This window comes from Clinocottus analis, unplaced genomic scaffold, assembly GCF_023055335.1.
Source record: "Clinocottus analis isolate CAN_PGR_092001 unplaced genomic scaffold, fCliAna1.0.p SCAF_20, whole genome shotgun sequence".
NCBI lineage: Eukaryota > Metazoa > Chordata > Actinopteri > Perciformes > Cottidae > Clinocottus > Clinocottus analis.
In genome coordinates, this window is record NW_027175932.1 from 10,858,434 (window position 1) to 10,884,534 (window position 26,101).

The window sequence follows — 26,101 nt, forward strand, 5'->3', positions numbered from 1 at the left end:
ACATTGTTATGCATGCAATTTTAGTCAGAAGCGGTCTCCGGGGCTGATGCACACAAATGTTTGTGTGAAAATACTCTTTCCTCCATCTTACTGCCACTTCTGCCTGCACCAGCTGTGAAGTTTCATTATGTGACGGCGACTTAATCTAGCAGGGAAGTGTCAAGGGAGCAGAGCGGGGCTGTTGGGAGTAAGGCTCAATCTAGTGCAGTGTTATCTATCACTAGGGAACATGGAGGTTTCCTACAGAGCAGGGACAAGGGCCTTTTTGATGTCAATTTATGTTTCATGAATTACATGTTTTGTGTGTGTTTAAAACTCTCCCTCTCTCTCTTCCTCTAACTGTACAGGACTTTCTGGGCCAGGCCCAATTTACCCTCGGAGAGGTGGTTGGATCAATGGGCAGTCGCTCGGAAAAAGCTCTTGGGTGAGTAGTGGGTGTGCCCACAGCTGGGAGTGTGCTGATAGTTCAGTAGTTTTCCAACAAATGTCGATTGATGGTCACAGCGAATGAGTAAAGAGTGGGACATTTACTTTGGGAGTTGCTGTGTTTAAGTATTCACTGTGTGGAAGCAGGTTTTAAACCTGGACAAAGATTCATTTTGAAAGCATATTTCCTAACACTAGTGTGTGTATGTGTGTGTGTGTGTATATATATATATATATATATATATATATATATATATATATATATATATATATATATATATATATATATATATATATATATATATATATATAAATTAAACACAAAACAGATTGTTTAGTAAGTATTCACTACTTGATTTGCATTCATTCTCTGAACCGTTTGTACATTTTCTGCATCATGGAAGAATATTTGCTGCTCGGTAATTAGTGAGACTGAAGCAGTATCGATATTGCATCTATTTCTGGGGATACAAAACCGAGGAACAGTGCACACCTACCTTCTTTTTTTTTTTTTTACGAACATATACAAACACACAAAAACACTCCCACACACTCGAGGGTATTCTTGCACATACAAACACATCGGCTCATTACGTCCATCGCGTACCTCGAGCCTATAACATAACATATATATATACATATAGATTACAATATGTGCATCGGTTTGTTTGTGCATTTCTTAACGTTAGCCGGATTATACTTTGACAACCAGAACAACAACAAGTTATATCATAACAGTTATGATAGAGGGCAACAAAGTTTACAAAGTGCTCTCTGTGTACATGAAGTTTCTTAAACTTAATGAAAAGGATGAAGACGGAGCAGTCTATAAAAGTTTAAATAAGCCCTCAGTCTTTGTGTTTATAGAGATGAAATATATTCATTTTCATGCAAGTGCAATACAATAAACTATTTTGGATATCTTTATGTCTGCACTTAAAAGGTACAGTTCACCTAAAATACATATATTTATATCTGCCGAGGCTCTCTTTTCTCCCAGAAAAGTTTTCAAATCGAATACCTTTAGGAGAGTGTAAATGAAAAATGAAATAATTTCACTGCAAAACAGACTTAGACCGAATCAGAACGAGAGGCTCTGAATCTCAAAGCGCTTTGCCTTAGAAATGGCTGAGCAAAAATAGTTGTGTTTGGATTCCCATAAGCTGATGAATGGATACCAGAAAGTTGGATAACTCTGCAATTATTATTTTTTGCTTTTCTTCCCTTATCTGGGACCAGAAGAGGCGATTACTATATACAATTTATCCTGTTTTGGGATGCTGCTCCTCTACATTTGTTTGTTAAAAGCAGACTAATTTACTCTGAATAATGTATCATGCATCACACATCAAGATCAATGCAGAGAGACCTGCAAACACGCACATTATCCGTCTATTCTTCAGCCACGGGGATTAAAACATTGATATTACCAGGAATAAGGACAAATCATTGCTGCTCTTCAGCTGCAATTTGTCTTTGCCCTCATTACGTGAGAGCCTGTTGTTTGAGAATCACCGCTGAGACAAGTGACAGACGCATTAGGTCGTTTGAAACCTCACTCGCATCAACACATAAATCTTTTTCTTCTTCTTACAAACTAACAAGACTGTGACATTTAGGATTTTGAAGGTTCTCGTCAGAAGCAAACGTATGCCACTAAGATGAGGTAGACTTGAGCAGCATTTTGAATTAAACAGTATCCAGTCCTTTATTCTAAACCAACGTGCTCCAGCCTCCCCAGCAGTGAAAGATGCCCCCCTGTGCGTCTTAAAGTAAGTGATCCACAAAGCAGCACAAACAAACAGCCAGCCGCTGCTAGACAAGTATCCTCTCTGACAGGGAGCCGCTTTCAGTTTGAAAGAAATGCTTTGCCTCTATTTTAGTGGCATCTCGCAGGGTGCTGGCCTAAAAACGCTCGCTGAGGCGAACTGCACAGGTACCAACAGAACATATATGTACGTTGGTATTAGCCTGCACTGTGCAACTAGAATATCAACATTATTTACAGATATGGAATATTAAAATAGTTTAGATCAGCAGCAAAATCAGCTTCATCAGGAGACCTCATCTTCTTTTTTTTTAACCATGATGCTGCACTTTTAGCCTCCTGGGTTTCACATATTTTCCTTCTCTCATGGTGAAGCCCACTTGTCTCCCTTTCAGTTGTATCTTTTTAATCCAATTTGCTTGTTCATTCAAAGCCTTCTTGAGCCTTAAGATCTGTAGGAGACTGGGAGGGGGGGGGGGGGAGATAACCGCCAGGCTTACTGAACACTGTCAACAACCTGTGTGTGTGTGCGTGAGTGTGTGCGTGCGTGTACATTGTCATCCACTCGAGCAGCAATTGCCATGGTGATTGCATAGGTAGGTTTCCAGAGAGAGAGAGAGAGAGAGAGAGAGAGAGAGAGAGAGAGAGAGATATCCATGTTTGTGTGCGTGCACGTACGTGCACATGCTTTTTACATGCGCGCCTTCAAAGTGCAAAACAATGTTGTCCGCCTTCACTTCATGACTTCATCATCCACACTCACACGGATGGTGTACACAGTAATAGTGACACTAATGGCAAAGACTGTATAATGACACCGGACAGTCTTTGTTAAACCCGGCAATAAAGTGGAACTTTTATTGTGCACATGTAATCCTAAAATATGTTTAAGCTGTCCTTTTTTTATGACTGCAAAAATGTTAAATTCTCGATGTCTTATTATAATTATTGGGAGGAAAGGTTGTGTCCAAAGACATTCACGCTTCATTTCTTATACCATATTACTGCAGAATATATGCAGCTCAAAGACATCGAGATTGACTGAAAAGCACTTAATAGATTAATATATTCCCCAATGGCCCGTGGTTGCCTGACGACCTGGGCAGGGTTAGCCCCGCCTCCCACACAGTGCCCCGCAACCTTTAAAGTCAACCATCACAGATAATCGGTAGATGGATGGATATATTCCACAAGGGTCGTATAGAAGATGTGTAGACTCGGTTTCTGAAGACGTCATGAGTGATTTGGTGCCAAAATAGAAACCCTGTCAACATTTATTAAAAACAAAGGTACAGAGGCCACAGCTGTTGCAATTGTCGTGTTGCTGAGGTTGTGTCTGTATGGATGCATGTGTACGTGTGTGTGCCTTTGTATGTGTGTGTTGGACTTTGTCAGACACACACCTGCAGCCTGACACGACAGGAGGGATCTTTAACAATTTTAATGAGTGCTAATTACAGCTAATTACATTGTTCAATCAAACTCCAGTGGGCATTCAGGAGTGTGTGTGTGTGTGTGTCAATGTGTGTGTGTGCGTGTGCATGTGTGTGTGGGAGAGAAGGAGGCTGGGAGCAACCAGCAACAGGATGCAAAACTGTGACGAGTAGTTTCCTGCAACTCACTGCTCCTGGCCGACCGGCTCCAGCGCGCGCTACACGTCTGGCAGCTTTTCTTTGCTTTTTATTCGACCTCAGCCCTCCTGCAATGAAGTCAGTGCAATCCTCAATAATCCAGAAAGTAAAGTTTTCAGTGTCGCAAGTCATAAGGCTGGAGCAGAATTTTTACTTGATGTTATTTCAGTTCTCAGACCGTCTGTTTGGATCGCTGCGTTCATCTCGTGTTTTTTTAAATTATATTTCATGGTGAAAATAAACCGCTTTAACGCAGGTCTTTTCTTTTATTGCCATACATTGTTCTACCACAAGTAGAGCTGTCACAATATCAGATTTTTAACTCCAAAATCATCGTGGTCAAAATAATTTCCACGTTTTTACTTGTGGACCTCTTGATTTGAAATGTTGACTGATGGTGTTTTATTTACATGACATGTAGTTAAGCTCATTTAAACTTTACAGCTTGATGTAAGCTACACTACAGGCTCAGCTGATTCAACTTCACCAAAAGTAAACCAGACAGTTACCACCAAAACAGTTACAACAAACTTACACAACCTGAGAAAACTTAAAAGTAGTGCTAGAAGTCTAAACAAAACCCTAATATACTAAATGAACATGGTGCTGTATTAAAGTGGATTCAGCAGGATGTTCATTGCAGACCATAAACTCAGCGACGTAGGAATAAATCAAGTGAGAAGTAGAGTATTTTTCTCATAGACTTCTATACAATCAGACCTCCTCTTGCCACCAGAGGAGTCGGCCCTGATGGCCATGAGAGGAAAAGCACTCTTGCATTGGCTTCACGTTGCAGACCGGCAGGTCGCCGCCTGCTTGTGCTGCGTGTTGAACTCCTTAAGGCTCTTTTTTTAACTTCAGCAGCGCGTGACGTGTTACCCAGACTCATTGTTCGGTTAGATTCGCATCACAGCACTTGATACAGAGAAGACCACCTGAGACGCTTTAGTCAGCATTTTATTACTGACAACATTTCCACTTTGAAATACTGACGCTTGTGTCTATTTCGTGGGACTCTTTTTCTTTCTCTTTCCTTCCCAACTCTCCATCGTTCTCCCTCTCTCACACTTGTTTTTTGTTCCCACAAACTAGATCTCCCAGTGGTTCACAGGGTCAGGGAGAAGCCCTGGTGAACTATGGGAGAGCCAAGTGGGCTACGATTTTAGATACAAGTGAGCCAAGAACTCAGACACACACACACACTCTCACACACACACACACACACACACGCGCGCACACACACAAAGGCTGATAGCTGTGAATACAAGCCTGATTGTATGTATTTGTAAAGGAAGGACAAAGAAACTCTCGATCTGCCTCTGGTGTACCGCGTGACATGGGTTTGATGTCAATCTTTCTTTTGTGTGAGAGAATTATGGTTATGAGTTTCCTTTTAGGGGAGAAAGTGTGATTGTGTCGGGGCACAGCCGAGAATAGATGGATTCTCATGCTCTTATAATTATAATTGATATCTCATTCAGGTATTCTCCCTTCATCAGAAGAATAATGAAAATGACGTGTGTGTGTGTGTGTGTGTGTGTGTGTGTGTGTGTGTGTGTGTATATATATATATATGTGTGTATGCACGCTCACACGTGCACACATATGCTGTTTATGCATGCATGTGTGTGTGAGGCTGCAGCCCAGAAGTGGCCCAGACTTAATTACCCGTCTCTCGCCAGACACTGATTGCAAATCCATGCGTCTTGATTAGAGGATTCACAGTGTTTCCTCTCTCTCTCTCTCACACACACACACACACACGGACGCACACACGCACACACATGCACACACGCACGCACGCACACACATGCACAGAGACAGAGATACTCCTTGAGCACTTCTCAACTTTGGAGTGCTTTTCTGTGTCATGAATAAATTAAAATGGGGAAAGCATTTACCTGATGGCGGGTATGAACTCATATCAACTTTTCTGATTTTAAGCATTTTTAAAAGCTTTTTTTAAATTCAAAACACACATTAAATTCATTAACTTCACTTTAAATGCCACACAGAGAAAAAAAACAGTTTTCTGGCGCGCACTACGGCGTACAATACGCCGGTGCTCGAGTTCAGCAAATAGCTAAAACACTATTTATGTGTTGTCGTATGTTTTTCTTATCCAAATCGGGGAAAATGTATTTACCCAGAGGCTGTTTACACACACACACACACACACACACACACACACAAACTAATTGCAATGCACAGTTTAGAAAGTAATTTGTTTGGATGGATTTGAGCTTTGAGCTGGTCCTCCTCGCGTGTCACACATGTTGTGTCTCCACGCATGATGCCTGCGTATGTGAGCTACATTATTCATCCAGTCACTATGCAATCATGTCTGTTGCCACCTACGTGTCATTTTAAGGCAGATCTCTCAGACAGAATAATGACCGCCTCCCTGTAAAAGAAGGGGAGCGAGAGCAAGCATTTGAGGAAATAACGAGCAGAGGAATCCCATTCGATATCCCGCAGCGGGGGCCCCTGATCGCCAGAGTTGTCATGGCGACGTGGATTCTGGGCGCTTTCTGGGGGGTGTGTGTGTGCGTGAGTGTGTGTGTGTGTGCGTGTTTAACTCTTTCCTCATGCACATTGTTGCTGTGAGATGACATGATTGAGGTGAGAGGGTGCAAAACTAATAGAAAAGAGACCGAGTTTTACTCTCCTCGTCTTCACTGTGCTTCTAAAAAGTTGTAATTGCGTCAAAAACAATGAGATGCCGGCGGTTTCAATTCTGTACCCAGGGGTTTTTTGCTCCTCCTCCTCACATTAAAACATCCCCAGCTTAAAGTTTTGCCATTTATTTAGTCTGAGTGCCTGTCGGTGGGTTCGGCTTCCCCACGACATCCGAAAACACAATTCACACATCGGCAGGCCGAGCTCCGGCGGGAGGCGGCGGCGGCTCTTCCTGGGAGCCGACGCCAGTCAGCTGGAGGCCCGCCGGGTGAACGGGAGACCCGGCACTAAGTGGGGGCAGGCCGGCGTACCCCGCTGCAGTAAAATTAGAGGTTTTCTGAGGGGAATCTGGCAGCCGGCAGAACCAGCTCACAATAAATGTCCTGACTTCTTCCTTTGCTCCCATCATAATTGCTCAGGCGGCGAGAGGCCGCCCTGCATGTGCAAAACGGATGCTGGAGGGGAACGCCGGGCGCCATAGCTTGACACAAAGGGCCGCTGACCGAGCGGCTGTATTTAGAGTGAGAACACGATGCTCTTTCTCACCTACTCAGACTTAGTGTCAGTCAGTCTTCCTCTGAATATAGTTCTCATTTTAAACACGTAATGCATACAACGCCAGACCTCCGTGTGCCGTCTGGAAATAAAAGGAAATGAGAGAAAGGGAAAAAAAATCCTCTCTCCTCAAGGTGCTATTTTAGCTTTTTTTCCCATCACGATTTCTGAGAAAAGGGTATTGCTTTGGCAAGTAAAAAGGGGAAATATAAGTCTGCCATTTGAAAAGCACTTTGCCCCCCCAGTTCCTTGTGCTGTAGTAAAAGGAGGCTTGAATTACATTCGCACAGAGGTCCTCAACCCCAATCCTGGGCTGTCTAAATGACTGCCTGAGTCGATTTATGCCAGGTGGGTCTCTCAGCGCGGAGCTCATCAGACAATAGGGCCGCTCTCGCCGGATTGCAGGACCTCTCAAGTCTCCAGTCACGTCAAATTATGTTGTCTCGCTCCTCCTCCCACATGGAAATGTTGGGACGGTCGTGATGGGAGTGGTAACATCTTGTGATGAAGCATTGAAACAAAGCTGCACAGGAAAACAAGCGCTCAAACAACTTCAAGTCATTTCTTTATCATGTACGTTTCATCACACATCAACTTAGTCATTTATAAATGAATAAGTGGAAATATATATACAGCCCACAGATAATTATCACCTGACCTGAGCTACGTCTTCTAAATACATGAAGAACAAACAATCACACTTTACTCTGTTTTCTTCTGGAAACTCACTGAAATATTTCATAAACACTGAGTGTTATTAATGAGGTGAAAGCTTCCTATGGTGATGTCAATGAATTTGATTACCGGTTTCTGTTTTTTGTGTGTGACACGGGAGAGGATGAGCGTCAGAAAGCAAACAAGTCTTCCTTTGTCTCCACCCTTAACGGACTAACATTCACAGTTTGAGACGGTGAAATCAGGTCTGTGTGTTTTAGGGTGGAGGAGGTGTTGCAAGTGATGTCACTGGCCATGATGTTCATTCAGAGCTGACACATAAACACGCATCACCTAGGCCAAACCTTTACCACAGCGGTCCACTCACGGAGTGAAGCACTCCCTCAGACGGACGGACACTGTCCCTTTTGTATCTTGAATGCTTTGGGGCAGTAAAACTTTCCATGAGGTGTGTTCCTGGCCAGACTCTAAACAGGGCTGTGCTCCCAACTTGTCCACTAAGTCTCACTTCATGATGTGCTCTCACTTTTAAAAGGTGAGTTCTCTGCACTTGATCATCTGCTCTGGGCTTAATCTTTAATCCCTTTCGCCTTGTCATCTATGAAATTGTTCAATCAACTGTAATCATTGAAAAAAAAGTCACGACACTGATGAGACAAATGTCTTGTCATCCTTTGATCAACAAGATACAGCGCCAATGTTGAGCATCACTTAATAACCAAACCAGATAATCGGACGTGGTCCGTGTGGGACACAGGTCACCATCCGGCCGGCAGCCTCCTCTGGGATGTGCATCAAACTCTTCCCGTCATTATCAAATGCGCTGTATGCGCCGCTGACTCCTCCTCCTCCAGCAAGTCCACTGACCTTTGCCTCGAGCTGGCACTCGAACAGCACCGACGTAGGAGGGAGGTCACCATGTGACTGTGATGTCTTAACCCTTTGCCGTGTTGTGTGTTGTGTACAGAGGCATTCAGGGGAAGAAATGTGGGACCATCATTGTGAAAGCCGAGGAGCTGAACAACTGCAGGGTGAGGATGAACGTGCACTTCCTAAAAAAAAAACACCTTTAAAGCAGCTGTTGGCTTTCAATGTTGCATATCTGGCGCCATGTTCCGTTAATGGTGTAATTTTAAGTTATGGGGATGATTTTTCCAATTTGCACACGTAGAACTGTAGAAATTAGCATCTAAAGGAGGACGTGTGGAGCCCCAGTTCCTCCACAATAAAAGCAAAACGTTTATCAGACGAGTCACAAATATTACTGTAAATATACTATATATTAGATACGTATAAATATATATGTATAAACATACAAATAAATACACAGCTTCCTTTCTTTTTACCTGGAGCCCCCGCAGGTTGGTAGAACGGAGAAAGGTCTTTGCTGTTGATCAAATACATGTAAACTTCTCCTGTATTCATGTTTTACTAGCTTCACTTATTTTTTTCATCCTCAGCACACATTTAATCATTTCTTGGGCGCCATCGTTTGGCTGAACGTTCCTTTAAGTTGACAAAAAAAGGACCTTTAGCTTTTGGATTCAGTCTGTCATTATCACAGAAAAAGGACTTTCTTCTGAACTATTTTGCGGCTGCATTCGTCGCATGCAGTGAAACCAACTGGAGAGAAGCGAGAGATACAAACTTTTTCCACCCACAGCTGCCTAAATAAGCCAGAAATCAGTCTATCTTCAAAAATGTGCTGCGTTCAAAGAGAAAACGGGGCTGCAGATGTGTCCGTGTTCACCCGTCGACGTTCACAAAATAATTGGACGACCGCTGGTTTAATGTGTTTTTTTTTAATATCTTTTTCTGCCTCCACTCGTTAGGAATCGGTGATGATGCAGTTCTGCGGGAACAAGTTGGACAAAAAGGATTTCTTCGGCAAGTCCGACCCCTTCTTGGTCTTCCACAGGAGCAATGAGGACGGCACGTGAGTCCCCCGCCCCCTCGCCTCTTCCTCATTCACTCTGCCTCCATATTTCCCTCTCCCCCTTTCATGTTGGGTTTAATCCTTCCCTGAGTCCCAAGGAAATGGGTTTCATTGATTTGCCTAAGATTAAATGCCTCCTGTTTAAGCCTTGTGTGGGACTTGCATGTGGAAAATGTATGTGTATGACGTGAGCGTGTGTGTGGTGAAGCATGAGACATCCAAGTGCAGTGCCGCGGTATGTTCACATACGTGTGTGTGTGGGTGTGTGTGTGTGTGTGTGTGTGTGTGTGTGTGTGTGTGTGTGTGTGTGTGTCGTGGAGGTGTTGGATCCAGCTCTGTGGGCTCTCTTCCATCCTCCTGCAGTGTGTGACAAGCCAGATAAGACCTTGTGCTCTGAGGGCACAAGATACCAAGTCCACCTGCTAGCCAAGGGACTAATGAAATTACATCTTTGCAGTGTGTGTTTGTGTGTGTATTTGTGTGTGTCCTGGAAGTGGCCCAGCTTCCACAGCCCTCTACCGGTGCTCTCTGTTTGTTTTTAACTCCATTACATTTTCTATTTGCCCTTCTCTCCCCACACATCTTATGTTTCTCCCTTTGGTCTTTTTTTTCCCTTTTGTGTTCTCTCTGCCGCTCCTCGTCTCTCTGCAGGTTTACCATCTGCCACAAGACGGAGGTGGTGAAGAATACTTTGAATCCAGTATGGCAGGCCTTTAAGATCCCTGTTCGGGCTCTTTGCAATGGTGATTACGACAGGTGAGTCCTTTTTTAAAGGTTTTTAGATGTGATGCATGGTGTGCTTACGCGTAGCGTAATACGCCAACGGTTTATTACACTGCGGTGTTTCATACGCTGACGTATTCGATGACAGCATGCTGGGGCCATTGTAGGGAAGAAAAACAAATGATAAGAGATTATAAAGTCATACTGAAGGAAAAAAACTAAAACCATGCATAACCGTGTTAATGAAAATGATAACATATTTTGGTTAAAGAACCACTTTGCTTCTGGTGCAAAGCAGACAGCTGGCGTTTCAACAGTTTTGCAATCCATCATTTTCAGAGTTCTTGTCTTGCAATATTATGACTTTAAAAGCTTGGTAATTTGTGAGATATTTCTCTCAAAGTAGATCTAAGTACTTGTATATTTAATATTGTTCTCCTTGGAAGGTTAACCTCCTCCCGGTGGAAAATGCTATATAAAAAAATATATATATCACAATGTTAAAGGAGGTACTGGACTACATTTACAGGTTATAGTCATTCATTTTTACCTTTTGCCTTGATCACGTCTGCTCAGGCTGACAGACGTATCCACAATGAGCCTCGGCACTGCGCATACAATCACACTCACATGCAAAGCCTTTTACTGTTTACCATGCATGGTAGTAAAAGAAAAATACAATAATTCATTTTGACAGCAGTGTGTCAGCGGTGTATATATTACATCCATCTGTTTTCAGCTGTTACGTAGAAATATAATCGTGTTTGGCAGTTTTATGAGCTTTCAGCAAATAATTTGCATAATATTCTGCTATATTTTTCCCTAAAACAAAGCGTAGACGTGTTGTTGAGCTATTTGTTCTATGTCATACGACGCTGTGCAAGGCATTCTTCAGCAAGTCTGCACACATTTCTCTGCATTTATGTCGGTACACCACAACAACAAATGACATCCTGCCCCCAGACCTACTCACACAGACACACACACAATCTATATGTGCCTGTAATCGTAATTGCTCTTTCGAGTATGAATGAGGGAAGTGATTGTGTGGCCGCTCTGCGGGTCGTTAGAAGGCAGGAAAAACAGATGAAACTGCATTAAATGGAATTAATATTTTTTCACACGGTTGCAATGTGTGTTTGACCAAATGAAGGAATTTATATATATATATATGCGCATAAGATATAAAGAAGATCAGCTTCACTGAGAGAGAGTCAAGACCATTGTCCATGGTGCTGATCCAGGGACCGCTTGGGATGCAGGAGCTCAGTGTTATTGATATGGTGATGGCCTGGTTTCTCACTGCGAGCTCCAAGGGGTATTTAAGAATTGCCATTCTAACCATCTAACCTAATTTAAAAGTTATGGTAATAAATTCGACTGCATGCTTCTCCGTAAATTCTCATTTTTGGTAATCTTAGTAAATCAGTCATTTCCGATGTATTTCAAGCACTTTCCTGGGAAGGGCTTCGCAATTCGTTGATTATTATTATTAAAAAAGAAATCTGAGCTGAAAGTTCATATTCATAGTGTTAGTATAAATAAGGTCTCCAGTTGTATTAGCAACTAATTGGAATTAACTAATTCAAAATGCATCAACTGAACCATGTCTCTATGTTCCCTTTAATTATAACATTTCCTTTCCAGGAAACATCTTGGAAATAATAGGATTCTACAAAAAATATGGGACTGATAAAAAAAAGAAAAAACCATAATGTTCATCTTGCATCTTAAAATAAATTTGGCACGTGGCTCCTGTTTCACTTCCAACTGTGTTTCCAGCTTTTAAAATGTTTTTGTGTCGCTCAAAGCCCCCGTGTGAAAACACATCAGTAGGAAAAAGTGCGTCTCTCTCGTGTCCGTCATGTGTTTGTGTCCATCTTCGGTGTCGACAGCGGCTGTGTGGCTAACAGGCGGCGGGGTTAGCTTAGCGCAGCTAGCAGACAGCAGCATCGATCTGAAGTTTGGTCCAATAAGCTTATTAGAGGAGTCTTATCAATGTGGGACTCAGGAAGCTCACAGTGGACTGCACATACAGTGTACACACACACACACACACACACACACACACACACACACACACACACATTGAATCTTTCTCTTCGCAGCCTGGGAGAAAAGATAAGAAGAAGCTCAAGCTTGCAAACAATAGAGAACTGTGTCTGTCTGCACCCAGGCTTCTGATAGATCTGTGTTTGTTCTCTCACTCTCTCTCACACACACACACACACACACACACACACACACACACACACACACACACACACACACACACACACACACAGTAAGACTACAAGTTCAACAAGTGAAATCGTTGTCAATTTCCTGTCACCTCATCAAAGCTCAGAGGGGATGAGGGGATGTTTCCTACTGAGATGTGGAATAACACTGACTTAATGAGACCCCCGCCCATAATACACACGCATATACACCCACATCATTAAGCGTTACGCCAACCAGGAGACACATTCAGCCCCGGAGGGCACATCACCATCAGCCAGCCCGTTCTTGCCTCTTTTTCTATAATGTGCATCTCTTCAAGCAGCTCTAAGGCCCATTAATGCTGCGTTCCTCCTTCTTCTTTTTCATTTATAAAAAGGTGTCGAGGCTGCGAAGGTGCACTTTTGCCTCAGGTTTTGAATTAGGTGCCATTTGTTTCAGAAGGCTCGCCGAGCTCTAAAGCAATCACAATAAGTGCAGAAGTCATACAGGATTGATGAAATACTCCATCCAGACTGCTCAAAAACTTTTATGCCTAATTTGACCCGTCTCTGCAGTTGAAAACGACAAACCAAATCTGACTGAGGTTGTGACCAAGACACGTTTTTTGTCTCTCTTGGGTGTCTTTTTATTTATATATTCTCACACTTCACCTTGCTCTCTTTTTCCTTTTCACTCTTGTGCCTTTTGCTCTCTCGCTCTCTCTTTTAATTCAGTCTCAGCTCCTTTATCCTTTCGCCTCAGCCCTCTCGCTCTCTACGTATCGCTCTCCTGCTTTTGTCAGACGGAAATGACCCTCCTGTTGAAGATACTGGGAGATGAAGTGATAGCGCAGCATATCTGCCTCTTGCAGGCTATTCTTCTTTTTTTTCACATTTCCTTGGAAGCTATAATGGGATGCAGAAATAGATGTATTTGGAGATGAGGAGAGCCCATTACCAGAGGCAAATACAGTGACAGACAGTGTTGTAATAAAGATAAGCTGCAGAATGAATCAGCTTCTCCTCATGCCCCCGTGACAACAATGATAAAAGCAACGAGCATCTACATTTATTTTGAAATTAAGAAGATTGCTTGAATATGAGTATGTTGCCTGTAGCAACTAAGCATTGCCATGCCTCAAGAAATATAGAAACAAATGCATATCAGTCGAAACACTCATAAAAATGTGTCTTTTTGATCTGATCCCCATCTTGTGCTTCTACCAAACAGAGCAATCAAGGTCGAGGTGTACGACTGGGACAGAGATGGCAGGTAATTACTATCTTTTATTTGCATGCTTGTATTGTTTTTTATGTAGTTAAACTACCATTAAAAGGCTTAAATGTACATGCTGTAAACATATATTATAATTTCCACTCGGGACAATCGATGACTCCGTCTGGTTCAACAGCTCTGCCGTTTGTTACTTAACTGCAGAAGTTTATAAGCGAAGGCTTCGCTGCGTTCAGACCGACAACTGCACTGCGTCAAACACACAGCCACCTCATTGGTGCACAGAAAGACGCTGTGTTTTAGGGGGCGGGCCATACCACAAAAGTTGGTTCTGATCAGACATCAAGTAATAACAGGGCGATAATCACAGGTTCACAAGCTTTGAGGGGTTTGCAAAACTTTTGTTTTTACTATTCTGTTATTGACTTAATCACATACATGTTAAGATACAATCATGTTTTTAATGATGAAACAAACATGTAGTTATTGTGTGAGCGTATTAATTGACAGGGATCAAGTAACAGCAGCAGAAAAGCAAAGAATAGAGTTCATGTGTCCATGAAGCAAACTAACAGGAGACCAATTGATGTATTGGTTCTTAAAACAAGACGTAGTATCTGTGATATCAATACTTAAGGGTTACTTTGGTGTTTCTCAACATGTTTTTGTATCTAAGTCACTAATGGGGACAACCATTTTTCAAATTGTTTCTGTATCAGACGAGAACGCAGCGGAAAGCGGATTACAGCCACTTAACTAGCTGCAGTGTAATTACTTTAAACTGCTTCTTTTCCCACTGATATTGTTATTCTGTCTCACAACATTATGGACATCAAGCAGGATTTATTTTGTTACCTTTTGCTGTTTGTTGACATGTCTCGCTTAGAGAAGTCAGGTGGTTACCAGTGTAGACGGCTACGGCAGAACAACGCAGCGTTGAGGGCAAAAACTTTAGCTGGAATGCTACGTGACATCATTTTACTATTGATCTTGTGATGTGGACTCCCCAGATCACATGTTCATTGTCTCGGAAAAAATAAATAGAAATAACAACTCCACCAACACAAGTCGGACCAACACTTTCCAGTTCTCAACACCCGTTCAGGCAATTAGTCTCTTTGAGTTCGGTGACAAGATTGCAGGTTGTTGCACAGATATACGTCTGATATGCAAACGATAACCTCAATAATCACTAATACATACGCAGCAATACATTCCCTTATTACTTCCTAATCCTGATTGCATTAACATCCCAACACACGTCAGCTTCCTGTGCGCTGTGAATCTAATCCAAGTCACACGTAATGAGTGTATGTTTTCAGTGGGTAAGGAGGCTGCGTGCAGGATCGTCACAGATCGACTGCTTAATGACGAGTCTGGATTCTGGCTGCTGACAGTCAGGCAGAAAGAAAGAGGAGTGACATTTGTCAAGCTGTAGTTGAACAGGGAGTTTTATCTCTATTCTTTATGCAATCTATTCAGTGTCACTCTCAATCTGATAGCGGGAACACAAGTGACATGCAGTGCAATGCTTTTTCAATGGGTGCCAGAAAGGCTCACAATTCTTCGTGACAAGCTGTTTAGTTGAAGTGAGCCTTCGTGTTTGTTTTAACTATTGTCCGTAAACTTAAAAGCATTTGCCGTCTCCTTCCCTCTTGGTTGAGTTGCTTTCATATTCACTAACGACAAACTCCGTCACCATGGCTCTGCTTCAAGTTACATAAGTTGGGAATCGTCACTTTATTGTGGTCTGGAGGATGAGCTGTGGAAAATGGCGTCAAACAGTATCGTTGTTTTAATGTGTTCTTTTTGTTTGTGTCTCTGTGTCGCTTCTCTCCACAGTCACGACTTTATCGGAGAGTTCAGCACCAGCTACAGAGAGCTATCCAGAGGGCAGAGCCAGTTCAACGTCTATGAGGTGTGTGTGTGTGTGTGTGTGTGTTTGACTGTGTGTGTGTGTGTGTGTGTGTGTGTGTGTGTGTGTGTGTGTGTGTGTGTGTGTGTGTGTGTGTGTGTGTGTGTGTCACACACAAACAGACGTGTGTTCCTGTTTTCAAGTCAGCAATGATTCTCCTCTCCAGACCAGTGGACAGGTCGACAGACAGGTCACTCTCTCACACACACACACACACACACACACACACACACACACACACACACAGTAATTGGGGTCTCCATCTGGAACCTTTTCTCCTGAAGATATATTTGGTAAAACTCAACTGCCATTTCAGTTCTGAACCAATTTTTGCTCTAAAGACATATTGAAAATCCTGTTACTCAGTTTTAGAGGATGTGAACTGACAAAATACCAAAATACCTCATGAATAGCGTCTTATAAGTCCAGTGTGTAGCATTTTAAGGGATCTATGAGCAGAATTGGATTAAATTAAGTTCATAACAACAATATATATTTATTAAAAATGCTTTCCACAAACAAAATTTCATTCACCTCCATTGTAGTGTATGAAGAAACATTTCAGTCTGAAAACAGGAAATTTGAAATAAAGAAATATATGTCCTACATATTATATGATAGAAATATTCCCCCTTCCCATAATCCAACATATTATACTGTATATTTTTTGTGTGCAGCATAATCACTGATGAGGAAGATGGGGCTCTCATAAGACTAAGTTAATGCCAATCAAAATCCTAATCCTCACTTCGTCATGCACACACACTCTCGCACTCACACACACACCGACAGACAGACAGTTATGATGGATCGGTGGCTTATCTGCTCCCAGGAAGAGTCAACACTTCTTGATTAACAGAGTACCACACTGAGAGGAGAGCACGCGGGGGACTGTCATTTGAAACAGCTGCTGTTTGCTTAATAGCGCTCAGATGTGCAGACGCACAAAAGGTGCACACCACGGCACAGTGACAAGTATGTGAAAAACAGCAAACACATAGCAACACAGACACAAACGCACAAAGTCCTTTTGTGATTTCTGACATGTTTCCTGACCTGGCTCAAGTCCCTGCGCCGCGTGCTGGTGTGTAATTGTGTTTTTGTGTTACAACCACGTTTCAATCATTGCGCCTCACCTCCAGAGGCCGACTTGTCCTTGAGTGTACGCGTTGCAATGTGAAGCAAGGAGAAATGCATAAATCCACACATTTGTTCGTTGTCTCCCGGAGGTCCTCTCTTTCTGTTTAACCTTGGCACAGTTTAATTAGACCATAAAGCTTTGTTTTAACAGCTCTGTTGCAGTGTTTGGGATTCAAACGGAGTTTTGTTTCTGTCTCTTGCTGCCCCTGCATAACAGGAAGGATTGTATGTTTTAATGAACACATCAGAAACCCACAATGAGCACATCAGAGACCCACGACCTGAACAAGTGTCTCTTTTCTAAACTGTTCATGAAAACAACAGGGCCTTAAAGCTTGTTAGACGCGTAATCTCGATTAATCCAACGCAGGTTTGCTGTGCACTCGCTCCGTGTCCTGTTGCACATTCATGAAGTCACACCACCCGGAGCCCTAATCCACCTCTGGATTCAGCCGCTCGTCTGCACATGTTGGGCTGTATGTGCATTGCTCAAAGAGGGAGGTGTGCAAACTATCCCGTATATTACTTAAATTACCACACTAGATGAAGTAAGAGTGGCCATTGTTTAAATCTCAGTCAAATTCCACTGCTGCGGTTTTAGCAGGTGTCGGCTGCCGTAGAGATTAGTAGTAGACTAATAATGTTATTTAGTGAAATGTGCAACATGAACTCTATAAGAATATTAATATTCTTGATGTTGCCATGCCATCAAATGTGTGATCTGTTCTGCTTGAGCTGGACGCAGTACCATCGACTCATTCTAGCATTTTAACATAAAGAATGGTGCATGGTTATACCAGGCAGCAAACGCCTCATGTGGGACAGACGAGCTCCGGTGACATACGTGTCAACACGTGTACCCCTGATGTAATATATATAGTTCTTTGCTGAGCAGGAGGCCGCTGTTTTCAGTGGAAAAGCTCTAAAAACCCACTCTACACTGCCTGCCAGGCAATAAATGGCGTACAACGTTAGCAGCTAACTGACGAACACTGAGGAGCATTTTGGAGAGACAGATATTTCCCTCAGAACAGCCCAAATCTGTGTTGGTGCTTAGAGAAACTGTGTGTAGCATTTAGGGGGATTTATTGGCAAAGTGGAATATTATATTAAGTATGTTTTACTTTGTGTATAATCGCCCTGCACACTGCACCTTGTGACCAGACGTGTGAAAGACTGAGTTGAAGAATGAATGGCTGAAGGAAAAAAATGTCAAAATAACAACAAGGAATCTTGTGTTTCTCAAGGTGATAAATCCAAAGAAGAAAGGGAAAAAGAAAAAATACCTCAACTCTGGAACGGTGAGGAAATATCCATCAATCATGAATCATTATTTTCCTTGACACATCGCCGCACGCGCTGCACTTGATTATGCAATGCCATACGATCGTCGGCCCAGACTTCTTTCATCCTACTGTTTCATTTTGTAACCGAGCTGATCAGGAAGGATTAGAAAGCGCATGTCGCATCAGAGGCAACACCCGAAAGCTATTATCATGGACACAAAGCTAATTCTGGCCCTATCGCTTCCAGGTAACGCTGCTGTCATTCCTGTTGGACATTGAAGTCACCTTCCTGGACTACATCAAAGGAGGGTAGGTCAATGAGCACGCCGTCACACTGATGGATGGGGGTCGGGTTGGAGTCCCGTTAATGAGAAGTGACATACTGAGTGTGCCGGCCCCTGTCTCCATAATAACCCCATCACGACTCAGTGTCTGCAATATGCCAAAGATAATGATCACACAGTGGGAGTGAATCAGATGAGAAAGTGTACATTTGAATGAGAGAGAGAGTGAGAGATACCAGACTGCAGCGTGTGCACCCTCGATGTGATCTTGTGTTGTGTTTCAGCACTCGGCCATGCCACGCGCACGGCGTGTGCACATGCGCTTGTGGAGGTATGTTCCTCGGGAGGGTTGACTGTGTGCAACTAGGCATCGCGTGAATGCTCGCCTACTCACTCTGCCTTCGTTAGACTCACAGAAAAGAGAGAGAAAAAAATATCCGTTAAAAAAATTTTTAAAAATCGCTGAAAGTTTAAGCTCGTGCCCTCGGAGATGTGGACTCCGAAAACACAGCTCAGAGCAGAAGGGCAAAAAGTGCTCGAGCAAAACGAGCGGATTATCCAAGGAGCCAACACAATTGCTACGGTACGCTGTCTTCTCCTTGCAACAACAATCGTAGGAAGGACTTTGCCAGTAAAGCCCGCCTTAAGCTGTGATACATTGAGCTTGTTGTCATAGGCTGTGGGCTCCAAAGCTTTTGGCAGATGCATCTCACTCTGCATTCATACTTCGGAAAATGCCTTTAATCAAAACATTTTACAATTTGAAAGAAATTGTTCCTGATTGACACGCTCTAACCATTAAACACCATTTCCATGTTCAGTGGCCTTTGCTTACGTATAAAAGCCGCCGTAATTTGTATTTTCACACCAACAATGAATAAGATACGACCGGATCTCAATGTGATATCGTCTGAATTATTTATTTCATGGCGGCCTGTAAAAAGGGCAGTTAACAGACTGCACAGACGAACAGGAAGAAAAACAATAGCCGAGAGCTGGTAATATACAGGAAATGTGTTTGTTTGAACCCTGCCCACGGTAAAGTCTAGTGAAGCCAGTTGAAAATATATCTGCGGATAAGAACACGGATCAATATGCTATTGACTCACGCGCATTAGGAAATCCACTCTGCGTGTCTGCCGGATTAAGATATTAGATGGAGCTCCTGTATATGTTTCCTGAAACGGACACGAAGCAGAAGTACATCTCCAGCAGCAGGACGGGAAGGCTTTTCGTGTTTGTGCGCTAATGCATGTTACGCCTTACGAGTGTGAGCAACTTGCGTTTAGGGCCCGAGCGCGGCGGAATGGCCGCATGTGTGAGAGCGGGCTTCCAGATGCACGCGTGTGAAGGCGCCACGTGCCGCGGCACATGTGTACTCGCTCCGCCGCTCACTGCTAATGGAGAATCCCCGTCCTTCTCAGCCTCCCTATGCACGGACCGCATTCCCAGCCGCAGAGAGCACTTTGAAACTCTCAGGGAAGAGGGACGTTTTATTTATTTTTTCTCACCCTCCCCCCCCCCCATTTTCAGCAGAGCTTTGGGAGCGCGAGCCGGACGCCGTAACACGCTTGTGTGGCTAAATGAAGTGCCAAGTGCTGTCTCACTGTTTGAAACCTAAATGGACTGTAATGGTCCAGTTGCACTTCCTCCAATTGCATAATAGGACAGACTGTGTATCTGTGCACAGGCACATGCACACGGGAAAGAAGGCGGACGCGCCCACGCACATGCAGCCGCAACCCCTCCCAGGTACTTTCTCACTTCCCCGAAGTCCCTGGTGTGTCTCAGTCTTGCCTGACTGTCTGCTCAGGTATTTTGACACTTTGCCAGTTGTCTCGTTCCACTTCCTTCTGTCTCTTTCCCGCTCTCCTCCCGTTCCCTTCTTCTCTTCTCTTTCCGATTCACAGCTCTTTTCGCAGTTTTAACCCAATCACCCAATTGTTCATTTGGAGCTAATTAGGAGCATGCTCAGCATTAGCATAAATGAGTGATTTGAGAAGGCTCCGTCTCAATCTGGAGAGCATCGCTGCTCCTATTCTTTTGACTCCCTTTGATAAAGCATTAGTACCACCCATTGATTTCAACAAAGGGGCCTCTATTCATGAGCACGAGGATAAAGATGAAGAATTGCAGGCTATATCTTTCATTTTGAGTTGGCAGCCCTGTCACTCACAGTGACAGATATTGTTTCCCCTTGTTTTGGTTTGTGAATTGAGTATTGAAACCAGAATAGAAGCAGGAGGGAGCTCTGGGATATTGAAATCATTCTGAGAGGTTGTCATTAGATCGAGGAGTCAGAGTCAAGACAAAGATTTGGAAAAAAATCAAATCTGTGAAAAGAACCAAGGCGCTTTTTTTGTTGTGGGTTTTATTTAGCAAAATTAACAAGCATTGCCGAAATCAACGTTTAGACAAATCTGATTTAATGCAGGTGTATGAGCTGTTTATCTCTCCTCTCCTCTGGTCATTTGGACACTGTCCAACCAGCAACATCTGTCTGCATATTATCAGGAGAGGTCACATTGCAAAACCTCTGCTGCTTTTAGGCCACTTAGCGCACTCATGCATATGTTTCCCTCTGGCACTTCAATGTAACAGGAAAGGACACTTCTTGTGAACATTTTAGATTTTCTTTTCTTAAATAGAACATTCCCACTTTGAAGATTAACATTTTCCTATATGAGACTAGCTGCCAGGACTAGAATGTAGGTTTTCAGTTTATGCCCTAAATGGTGATGTCGATAATTTCAAAAATGGAAAATGATTTGTATGAAAGTAGGATTTTCCTTGGCTCACAAGATCAAAGGATGATCATGTATGACTACAGGCTACAACACGGTAGAACGGTTCTATCGAGCACATTTTTATGTTGCTATTCTCAGATTACAGCAAAATACAACAGGAAAACTGTAATTTGTTGTTTTTTCAAACTATACTTCCACATCTGGCTTTAGTAGTAATAGTAATGGTCTTTATCATCTTTACTCCAGTAGTGAAAGCATAGACTTGTCTATAAGAAGTGGACTTAGTCTCAGAGATGTTTGTGGACTGCTGATCTGAAGCCTGGAGCTCGACATTGTGCCCGCCGTCATCATAGAGCAACTGTTGAAGTACAACTGAACGCTGGAAAAAAACATTTGTAGGTGTATAAAATGTTACAATTAACTTGTATGAACTGAAAACACACTGTTAAAGGGTTCCAGTTGTGAAAGGAAAACAAAACCTGTCAATCCCAAGAAAGCCCGGCCCTAAAGCAGACCTGCTTCATGCTGTATTTTACTCTAAATAAAACCATTTACCAAATGAACATTATTCTGTACTGAAGAAGACTTGGAACGAGCGACTGAGACATAAACTCATGTTTACAATGTTTGTTGAAGTAATAAATCAAGTGAGAAGTGGGATCATTTTCTCATAGACTTCTATTCAATCTGACTTTGCAACCAGACGAGTCGCCCCCTGCTGGCCATTAGAGATAATCCAGGTTGAGTTCAGGCACTTTTCAGACCCGGAGGTTCCTGCCTCAGTAAAAGGGAAATCTCTTTACAGTCTGGAGCTGCTTTGAAGATTTAGGAGAGACATTAGCGTTCAGCCTGTTCAGTCTGCAGGAAAGCTGATTTGAATGTAGTGAGCAACCTCCTCATCAGTCTGACCCCTGCCGTGCAGTATTTTGTAATATTGGCTCCTCGCTGAGTCACTGCATGCTTTACCAGCAGGGGAAGAGCGATGACTGACAGAAAACACATCTGGTAAAAGTAGCATTCCCTTTTCACCCCAAACACATTATTAAATACTGTACTTACTACACACTGAGGCTCAAACACACACACTATTCAAAATGGGCATCCATGTATTTTTTTTAAACATATTTTAAACTGTATTTATTGTTCAACCACATCTGTGTGTATTCTATTGAAGACACATTTAAATAAATACCAGGAAATGCACTTGCATGGGGAGTAATAGAGAAAGTGAGAGTGAGCAGGTATCTTCAGTGGCACTTTCCCGACATTACTCACAGAGCTGTCTGCTGGGTAGAGGTGTGTCTCCTTCCTGAAACCCTTTCCTGCTCAAAAATAATTGAATACTTGTCCCCATGGTGTTGATGCTGGTGTGCAGATCCACCAGTGAAGACGAACTGGTGAAACTTGATTTTTGAGTATGTGTGTGTGTAGAAATGTTTCTTCTGAAGCCAAAGGTTGAGGTAAACTTGCCAAGAGGTGGATTGCAGCCATTAAAAAAAACAAAAAAACATCATGGCACGATAACGGTGTCCTCATAGGTTTCCCTGCACCTCCAGGACACAGCACGATAAGGTGTATCTTTTAAGGAAGCCTAAGCTCACAGATCACCTGGAGCTCGACCACATGTATCCTTATCATACCTGCCAGAACATTTTGAAACGGCTGTGCGGCGACGCTTTGCTGCACATCTCCTCCTGCTGCTCCCTTGAATCTGTGTCTGTTCGTGTGTGTTCAGTGCAGGAATGTGTATTTATTTAGCCACAAGCCAGACAGCTGCATCTTTTGGTGTTATCTGCACAACCAGTGTAGAAGAAAATAGTCTTTACCATGGAAACGAACCTTGTAGTCCACCCGTGGCACACACCTGTAATACACAGCACAGAACACAAGACCAGCTAGCATGCAGCACAAGCTACACGGCTACATATAGCATGTCAATCTTATTAAAAAAAGATTAAAAAGTAAGACAAATTATATTCAAAATTCACCACTTTTAACTGACTGATAAGCAAATTGTTGTTTGAAATAATCCATCAATGTTTTGATTCACAAATTATTATAATGTAATACAAATATTCATGTTCAGGAGAGAGACGGGAATTGGGTTGACGCTATAATACAAACATTAGGCAATACAAGCAATTTCACTGTATACATATATATATATATATACTAGTGATAAAAAACACAAGAAGATATTTTTATACGAGCAGATTTAAAGAAAATGATTGAAAAGACAAAGTTTGGATGAAATCCATAAACACACATCTCTGGTGACAATCCCAAGCGCCGCTAAACGGACGCGTCGCTCACATTCCTGTGTGATTAATGCTGAGCATGCCGTTGACCTTTTGGAGAGGGTCCTGTGTTCTGCTCTGGATATTAATTTTCTCTCCAGTTGGAGTCAAACAATCATTTTGTAAAGCAAGAATCTAACAGAATTGAATCCAAAGCACTCAACGTTTGAAAAGTATTCAGCCGAGAGAGGCTTTGGCAACATTTTGGGAAATCGGTAACCAATTCTTGGCCTGATGGAAACCACTGGACAGCGAAACGTGCGCCCCGGTGTCTGCAGCTGTACGCGAGAGACGCTAAACAGAATCGAGACGGATACTTTCTGAAAGTAGAGGTGGTGGACGCGCTGATGTCGCCGTCACGTGAGGGCCAGAATAAATACAAATAAAATGTACATTTAAATCTCCTATCTTATGAACACCATCAGTGACAGTTTGAGCTGCTTGCTAGCCGTAAATCACAGGTACAGGAAAGCAGAGCGGCTCAGACCTTATCTTGTCTCTTTATTTTCCGTCCCTGAAATCACCTTGTTTCTCTGGCTGTCCCATCGCACTCAGAGTTGGAGGTTTTCTCTCAGACTGTGTCCACGTGTGTGTGCGCGTGTGTGTGTGTGTGTGTGTGTGTGTGTGTGTGTGTGCGCGCGTGTGTGTGTGTGTGTGTGTGAGAACGAGGGCATGCATAATTTAGGCTGAAAGCAACGAGCAGAACTGGACCAGAATTCACTCGCATCTCTGTCTCTCTCCGTTGTCCTTGCTGCCGTCCTCTAGAAAAGACTATTTACTGGAAATTGCTCCGATGTAAACCACCTCATGACACAATGTATTATTCAATTTCAAAGAAATGTCTCCGAGGACATTTTATAAACTTCATCCACTAAGAGCAGCCTGGTGCGTTTGCTGAGAGGCACCATGCAGTTCTGAACTATTTTTATTGAGATAAGAATGTGTGTCCAGAGAGACCAGAGCCATAAAGAAGTTTAAACATTGGCATCAGGATCTTTACTTTGGCAATATGTCAATAATATCAGTGTAGTGGTATATTGTATATCATTTAAAAAAATGGAGTCTGCTAACCTGAGATGGCAGCTCCAGTGAAAGACCCTGTTGTTAAATGTCTCTCCTCGCGCTCCGTCTGTCTCCTCTGGACGGCGAGATGATGAGCGACCGGCTGTTTGACACATCTGAATACAGGACATGTGTGTAAGGTAAACAGCGAGGCTTGTGTGTGTCTGTGTGCGTGTGTTTTGTGTGTTTGTGCTGCGGATTGGTGTGAAAAAGCCGTGACAGGCCGACAGAGCTCTTAACCACATCCTGCTCCTGCAGGTTAACAAGTTAGGAAGTGTTTTGATGAAGAGAGATGTGGCGCTCTCTCGCGCTGGGTGCTGTGGCGAGTGTTGTTTGTCTCTGTCTTGTTTCATGTCTCTTCTTCATCACCTCGATCTCATTTGTTTTTCCCCTCAGAAAGAAAAGTTTGTGTGAGGAACGGAGTTCAATCAGGAAGTTTCCTGTGTCTTCAGGTCTCATCATCGTATCGAGCAAACCTAATCTAGGCTGCTTTCCAAACTTCATTTGGAAATCACAAAGGGCACAAAACATATGGTTTAATCTGATATCTTACCTCTTTGGGTGGTGACCTCTGACTTTTTTTGCCACACTAGCGTGGTTGGGCAGTCAGTCCACCACTTTGGTCCAAGAAGAAATGTGTGTGTTGCCCACCAGAGAGTTAATGGATCGGCCTTGTTAAGGGCCGAAGGGTCACAGCTGAATGGAAGTGATTTCGGGGGAAAAGTCAGGGCGACGCGTGCTTCTTTCTCTCGTTGCGTTACGGAGACAATCGGTGTGTTCTCCATTAAAAAACAACAACCTTCCTCTGCCTCTGAAAGCCAAGTACTCATTATTGTCACAGCTAACGGGGGGGAGCGACTGTGTGCACTTTGATCATATTACCCCATCAGGCCTGCAGTGCTTTTCTTCACAGAGAGAGAATGATTGTTGATTAATGAATCACCTCCTGCTTTTGTCTTCTCAGGACCCAGATTAACTTCACTGTGGCCATCGATTTCACAGCTTCCAATGGTGAGCCTCCCAGTAATCACAAACACACACACACACACCCACCCTTTGAATGTGTACACACAGTCAGAGACCCGCACAAGGGCACACACATTGATCTGAATGCTTAGGAAGAGTGTTTATTCAAATATATGCAGATGAGAATCAAGTGTTTCCTAATGGCCCTCTCCATCACACCTGGCAGCTAAAGCTGAGTGCGGTAACTTGCTACGAAGGCTGTGATTAAATACCGTGTTATCCATCTAGCCCTGAAATCGGTCCTAGCAGAATAGGCGAGTGGGAATCAGTAGATGTTGATTTTTTTTTTCTTTTTTAGGAGACTTCTGCAGTTTATTAAAACACAGCTGCAGTAGCGAGTCAAAAAACGTTTCATATTAATATTACATTAAAGCTAATTAGCAGCCAATTTGGCTCCATCAGCGATGTGATGCATGGTTTTGTTGCCGTACAAACACAACACCCAGATAACTATTTGTTGGTTGGCTGGTGGAGTCACTGGCTGTACTGCTATATTGAACCACTGAACAACAAGCA

The 26,101-nt window shown here is 43.0% G+C and overlaps 1 protein-coding gene across 1 annotated transcript in view; it reads left to right on the top strand.

The window, feature by feature from the left end:
* Positions 1-26,101, top strand: part of LOC137791355 (copine-8) — a 68,259-nt gene that overhangs the window by 31,742 nt on the left and 10,416 nt on the right. The window contains exons 6-14 of the mRNA XM_068586231.1: positions 348-424; positions 8,702-8,765; positions 9,567-9,670; positions 10,322-10,426; positions 13,826-13,867; positions 15,671-15,746; positions 18,131-18,184; positions 18,417-18,478; positions 25,524-25,570. Coding sequence (XP_068442332.1) covers positions 348-424; positions 8,702-8,765; positions 9,567-9,670; positions 10,322-10,426; positions 13,826-13,867; positions 15,671-15,746; positions 18,131-18,184; positions 18,417-18,478; positions 25,524-25,570 — 631 coding nt within the window. The remainder of the gene's footprint in view (positions 1-347; positions 425-8,701; positions 8,766-9,566; positions 9,671-10,321; positions 10,427-13,825; positions 13,868-15,670; positions 15,747-18,130; positions 18,185-18,416; positions 18,479-25,523; positions 25,571-26,101) is intronic.